This window comes from Salvia hispanica, chromosome 1 (assembly GCF_023119035.1).
Source record: "Salvia hispanica cultivar TCC Black 2014 chromosome 1, UniMelb_Shisp_WGS_1.0, whole genome shotgun sequence".
NCBI lineage: Eukaryota > Viridiplantae > Streptophyta > Magnoliopsida > Lamiales > Lamiaceae > Salvia > Salvia hispanica.
The window spans coordinates 13,440,054-13,446,914 of record NC_062965.1 but is presented as its reverse complement, the minus strand read 5'-3'; the positions used below and the strand labels follow the sequence as shown (position 1 = coordinate 13,446,914).

Genomic DNA, 6,861 nt, shown 5'->3' with positions numbered 1-6,861 from the left:
CCGACCACTCTTCCTGGAGGTAAATCCCCTGGAACTTCCCGATTGCCTCGTTGCATCTGAAGATGCAATTGCGAACCATACTATCATTGCGATATATGGTTCCCGCCGGCCGGGTTTCATTGTAGAGGCGAGTGATGCGCCACCAATAAGTTTCCCCGGTTTGGTTCGTGCCGACGTCCGGATCTTCGGAGACTGCCAAGTAGGCTTTGAACATCGTCATCATCTCACCCGGAGTGTACGGGGTGCGGGTGCCACGAACAGGAGGAGTGAGGGTCGAACCAATCGTGGTTCCAACCGCGATTGCCGGAGGGGTGATCGCCGGAGCCGGACATTGTGTAGTGTGGTGGGAATTTAGATGAGAGAGTATGAGGAAAAAAGATGAGAGAATGTAGATGATGATAGAATAGATAATATATGAGAATGTGATTTTTTTTGTGTTGGAGTGAGGGTATTTATAGATGAAAATGTGAATTTTGGGGAAAAAAATTGAAAAATAAATTAAAAGTGGGTAGAAAACGGATATATTTTTTTGGGAAGTGGGAAAATATTTTTTTTATTTAAAAACATTTTTTAAAATAAATTTCGAATTTTTTTTAAAAAAAAAATAAAAAAACGAAATTGCCAACGGCTATGCCGTTGGCCAATCAGAAGCTGCCACGTAATGGTGCTCAGCGGCACGGACGTGCTCTTAGCTAAGAGCAGCGCCGTGCCGCTGGCACGGACGAACGAGCACCGTCCCTGCTACCGCTGCGGATGCTCTTAAGATTGATATATTTGTGACCAAATATGAATTGGAACGATCCGGGAAGCAAAATGATATCTTTGTCTTTTATTTAATCCTATGTTGCGAATAAAATATTTGTATGGTCAAATTAATTTCTTTTTGTTTAAACTCAGTAAAAGGTATACACCTCTCCTTTGTGAAAATATGGCAGCTTCAATGAAATTTGAAGCCAATGTTATGATTGAAAATTAAGTCATTCTCAGCTACATATATTCTAATTAAATCTTGATTATAATTAATAGTAGCAATTAACAATTTTTAACTAAAAATTATCAATCATATTTGAATTTAATTCGGTAGATTCAAAAAAAGATATTATGCTTTTAAAATATTGGGTATGAAAAGCTCAGTTTCGTGGACAGCATGATATGTATGTTAATGATGAGTTTCAGTAGTGGTATAACGAGACTTCTGCAACTACCAAATATATTTACACATGTTTTCTAATTTATATTAGTAATTTAACAAACATACCATAAATAACAAACACGTAGTGTTATAAATTAGATCTTGGTACACGCATTAAAGCATTTTATAAATTAATACTAGTAAATAGTTTGTTTTATTTAAAAATTAATACAAGTTATTTGAGTCAATGAAACGGGTTAAGTCTTCAAATCAGAACTCAGTTTAATTTAAATAAACAACTAAACATTAACAATAACTACGGAATATATAATTTAAAAATAGTAAACAGCTTAATTAAAAATCATGAAGACATCTAAATTAAAATTGAAAAAACACATAATTTAAAACTCTTATTTACTTATGTGATAAATTGGTCTCTAAGTTCAGCAAGCATCTCTTGATACCCATAGTCGGCTCTCCTCGATCATCGACTAGGTATCTCGTGCTAGATACAACTTCAATTTGTACTAGGAGTAGTATTTTGTGACAACATTCTAACAAAACATTTTGATTTTGGTTTTTCTCAAGGATCGGGTCATCAGAGTCGTATAGTAGATTCAGGCCAACAACTTTGACTCATCATATAAGTACTTCTTGGTACCGCCACTTTCAGTTGGCTTATTCCCTTTTAACATTGCCCAAAAGCCTTATGGTGCCATGTTAGAGTCTTTGTAGTCTTTGACATTGAATCCCGACAACGGATAGGAGATATCGTTTAACCACGACAACATACGAGACATGATATTGTCAAGTTCTATGTTCTAACTTGTTGATGGAGCTGGATCCTAATCTCTTTGCCGAATATAATTGTTGACATCTTTTCGTGTGTTGGGGTCGAGATTGGAATCTTGATTGTTGGGATTGATTTGAGACAAAATAAAGATTGGAATAATGAAAATGGGGCCGAACATAATTGTTGAAACCTTAGTCGTATTCCATTTCTGATCATCTCACGTTACGTGAGTAATTTCCATTCATTATTTATTCTATAATTTCATAGTTACTTAACTATTAAACACTATTTATCTTAAATCTCATGCAGAAAGAAATGACTCAAGTAACATGAAAAACTGATACTACCTCTGTTATGGCCTAATTGGGACGTTTCTATTTTGGCACATAAATTAGGTAGTGGTGTTTATTTAATTAAATTATTAACAGTAAAGTAATAGAGAAAATAAAGTGAGAAATAGAAAGAAAGAATAAAGTAAAAGAGATGATAAAGTAAGAAAGATAAGATCTAAGAGGGTAAAGTAGAAGAGATGAGAATAAAATAGGAGAGATGAGTGAGTTAATATTACTAAAATAAAAAGTCTCACTTAAGTTGGGATGTACCAAAAAGAAAAACGTCTCACTTTAGGATGAGACAAAGGGAGTTAGTAATTTTATTGAATAGTAGTATTATTTTTTTTGAAATTCTTCCAACTCCAAAATTACTCAAATAATGTGAAATGAAGATAATAATTGAAAAGAACAATTTTTTTACAAAAAATTCCACAAACCCCATGTCCGTTACTGCGTGGGCACCCATCTCATCTTGTAATGTTCAGGGTTGGATCGTACCTCTAAATTGGGGTATCCCTCCTTATGACAATTGTATCCCTTCTAATGACAGCCGAAGGACTAATCTCTTGTGTTAAGTGTTTAGAGACTGATTAAATAATTTACTCCATTTATATGGATAAAGATCGAACCTTTGAACTCATGCTTAAGGCATGGATGATGTGTTAAACCACTAAGCTAACTATGTTGGTTCAGTTTTCCTTATTTTCGTTATGAATAGTCTAACATGCATTCCGTCTCGTTCTTTGTTTTATGAATTAAGTGAAGAAAATAAAATAAAAAGAGAAAAAAATAAAGTGAGCAATATTTTTATTTTTAAAAATATATCATTTAAAATAAAATATTACAATAAAAAAAAATGGTACAATTAAAATGGGACGGTAGGAGTATTATCGATAGAAAACGGCAGAAGTAGGAAATTGTAAAATAGTGATGGATGATGAATATTAATTGGTAGTGAATGAGAGTAAGAAGAATTAGTAGAGCAATGAACATCCCCCGCAGGCTGCAGCCGTGTTATTACTTTCGGTGCTGCCCACCCACATGTGACCTATATATACACTCTACCTCACTTATTTTTCAAATAAATATGGTTTCATTACATGCCAACACGCATCTCCATATTCCGATTTCAACACCCAAATAAGCACACAATTATAAAAAATAGATAAAGCAAACTACTAATTACATTTGATTACTCCTCAAAACACTATCACCATTATCTCTAACCCCCCTCTGCCATTTCAACAAACAGTTGGCGTGCATCTTCTCTTCTTTATGTGTTGAGATTAGAATGATGGGCATCATTTGGGGCTGGATTGCCGCCGCCCTCCTCCTCCTCTCCGCCGCCTCCGCCGATCCCAACGACGAGCGCTGCCTCACCCACCTCAGCGAGTCACTGCAGGATCCCCTCAGAAATCTCCAGAACTGGACCAAATCCACCTTCGCCAACCCTTGCCAGGGATTCACCTCCTTCCTCGAGGGCGCCATCTGCAACAACGGCCGCATCTACAAGCTCTCTCTCTCTAACCTCTCTCTCAAGGGCTCCATTTCCCCCTTCCTCTCCAATTGCACTAATCTCCAAGCACTCGACCTCTCCTCCAATCAGCTCTCCGGCCCCATCCCGCCCGACCTCCAGTATCTAGTCAACCTCGCCGTCCTCAATCTCTCCGCCAATCACCTCTCCGGCGACATCCCCCAGCAATTAGCCCTCTGCGCCTACCTCAACGTCATCGATCTCCACGATAACCAGCTCTCGGGGCTAATTCCGCAGCAGCTAGGGCTCCTGGTGAGGCTCTCCGTCTTCGATGTCTCAAACAATAAATTATCCGGTCCGATTCCGTCGTCGCTGGGGAACCGGAGCGGCAACTTGCCCCGCTTCAATGCCAGCTCATACGCCGGGAATAAAGGCCTCTACGGCTACCCCTTGCCGCCGATGAAGAGCAGCGGGCTCTCCGTCCTCGCAATCGTCGGGATCGGGCTCGGCAGCGGGCTTCTCAGCTTGATCCTAAGCTTCACCGCCGTCTGCGTTTGGCTGAGAGTGACTGATAAGAAATCGGAAAACGATGAAGGCAAAATCAGCCAGCTTATGCCCGATTACTGAGATCGCCATTCATTAATTGCTCGGATTTGATTGAATTTTGCAGGTATGCTTCTTCTTCTTTTTTTTTTGTTTCTTTTTTTTCCCCTTTTTAAATTGTTAATGGGGATTATTATTGTAATTGGGTAGGTTTAGCCATTGCATTGTTGCTTCTATCTTCTCTTCATCTTGTGATTCTTTTCCTATGTTTAATTAATCAAGCTTAGTAATTTTCTAGTACAAATATGTAAAGCAATGAATGAATTTTGGAGTTTTCAATGCCATCTCTCTCTCCCAGCCTGAAATGTTGGGTCCATAATTGAAGGTAAGAAGTTATCATCTAACCTTACATGGAAATATCTCCTTTTCCACTCTACCAATTTCTTCTTCTTTCCTTTTCAATTTCATTCCATCCATAAGCTTTGTTAATTTTGTAAATTCAATAAAATAACTATTCAGTCCATATTTTCTTGTGGAGACATTCAGTCAACTCTTTTATGATTTCATCATGTTTATTGTTTCTGGAGCTTATCTGTTCCCTTTCTTTTTCATTCCTTTTTCTATTGCATTGTAATGTAATGAGAGTACATGAATTTTGGGGCCCACTGTACATGTTAATTTTGTTTTTTTTAATGGGTTATTTCTACATAGGTTAAATTGAATTGGAAATGGGAATTGAAAAATTAATCAAATTGTTTAATTTAATTCGATATGGGTTGCTTTTGATGTCAATTTGCGTTTGGTTTAGCTTTTTATTTGTGTGTGGAATCACGATGTAGATTTGATGGGTCTAGTTTTGTGGCCCAAAAGCGTAAATTGATGTAATTTTTACTTTAAAAAAAATGAATGCCTATGGAGTGTACACGATTATAAATATAGTTTAAAGAATGATTTTTTTGGATTTGTGGATTTGTGGTGTTATTCTTTTATGTTTGGTGCAAATTAAATAAATGTAGAACGTGTTCTTCACTATAAAAAATTAAAAGTTCCGAATATCTATAAAAGTTCGATATTTTTCAAATTTCTATAATTTTAACATCTATTGCGTTTGGACAAAAATATGTTTTGGATTCTCCAATCCCAAACCACGTTATTTATTCTGAGTTATAGTAATATTCCGTATTTCTCGCATCGCAAATATTTTTTGTGTAGTTTGAGGTATAGTATAAATCACTTTTATTATTAGTAAATGAACAAAAAAATGAAAAAAAATATATAGATCACTTTTTTAGCTTGGGAGAAGGTGAGCAATGTAGTTTGATCAAACTAGACAAATTAGGAGTATTTCTTATTTAATCACGAAAATTGAGCTATGTGAAAGTATATATCTAAAATAAAATACTATGCATAGTCGATGTACGACTCTTGCAAATTGTAGTTAGACAATGTTTTCTGATTTTCTCAGAATACACACAAATAATAATAAAAGCAAGTATTTGTGAAATTAAAAATGTAGGTATAATTTTTTTAAAAAAAATTATTGAACCTTTTGATTAACAGCGAAGAGCAAAGCTGATTAGCTGTTGTTAAAGGAGCAAGAAGTTCGGTTTAGGCATATGATTGAGGTTGGTGGGTTAGTGGCTACTTTGGTTTGTCATGATTTTAATGATCTAAATTGCTTTGACTTCAATTATTTTGCCGTGGTTCATGAAACTTTATCACATGTCTCATAGGCATGCTCAACGTCATGCTTAAGCACGCGTGTGGTTGTCCAAAATTAGGCCAGTTAAATCTGGGTATCCGATCCCGAATTTTCCAAAAACTAATGATCCGAAACTGATTTTGGGTATCCAGATATCTGACTCGGGTATCCAGTCCCGAAAAATTGGGTATCCAATCCCGATTATGAATTGTTTTTTTAGAAAAGTAACTACTACAAACTTGTAGTTCGAATTGATACAAACTTGAAGTAGTTCGAATTTAAAAGAAAATAACTAGAAACTTTTAGAAATACAAAATTCATGTAACATCTGAATAAATTATTTAAATATTAAATAACATATACTCCTTCCGTTTGCTATTAGGAGTCTCATTTTTTGGCAGCACGGGTTTTAAGAAATGTTAAGAAAAGTGGATGGAAAAAAGTTAGTAGAATATGAATACTACTTGTATATATATTAGTTTTAAATGAAATGTAGTGGAATGAGTTAGTGGAAGATGTGACCCCATTACAACTTAGGGTAAAAGTGAATCGGGACTCCTATTCGCGGACGGACTAAAATGAAAAAACGGGACTCCTATTCACAGACGGGGGCCCATTTGAGTTCGGCACAAATTTTAAGAAATGTAAAGGAAAGTTGATGAAAAAAAAAATGGTGGAATGTGGATCCTACTTTTATATACTATTAGTTTTATAATAAAATGTAAATGAAAAATGTTAGTTGAATATAGGGCATATTATCATTTATGGAATATTTCAATCGGGACTCCTAAAGTGAGACACCAAATATGGTTATCAGGACTCCTAAGGTGTGATGGAGGGAGTATTTTTTAGAAAATTAACTATAAACTTTTAGAAATACAAACC

The 6,861-nt window shown here is 35.7% G+C and overlaps 1 protein-coding gene across 1 annotated transcript; it reads left to right on the top strand.

Moving 5' to 3' along the window:
- The first annotated feature begins 3,356 nt into the window (after positions 1-3,356).
- On the top strand, positions 3,357-4,613 carry LOC125201992 (receptor-like protein 44). Its single transcript, XM_048100305.1, has one exon. The coding sequence runs from the start codon at positions 3,549-3,551 to the stop codon at positions 4,356-4,358; it is 810 nt and encodes a 269-aa protein (XP_047956262.1). The 5' UTR covers positions 3,357-3,548; the 3' UTR covers positions 4,359-4,613.
- The last annotated feature ends 2,248 nt before the right edge of the window (positions 4,614-6,861 follow it).

Bases quoted from the DNA above. Each gene is read 5' to 3' on its own strand.
- LOC125201992 (XM_048100305.1), top strand. From the start codon at position 3,549: ATGATGGGCATCATTTGGGGCTGGATTGCCGCCGCCCTCCTCCTCCTC.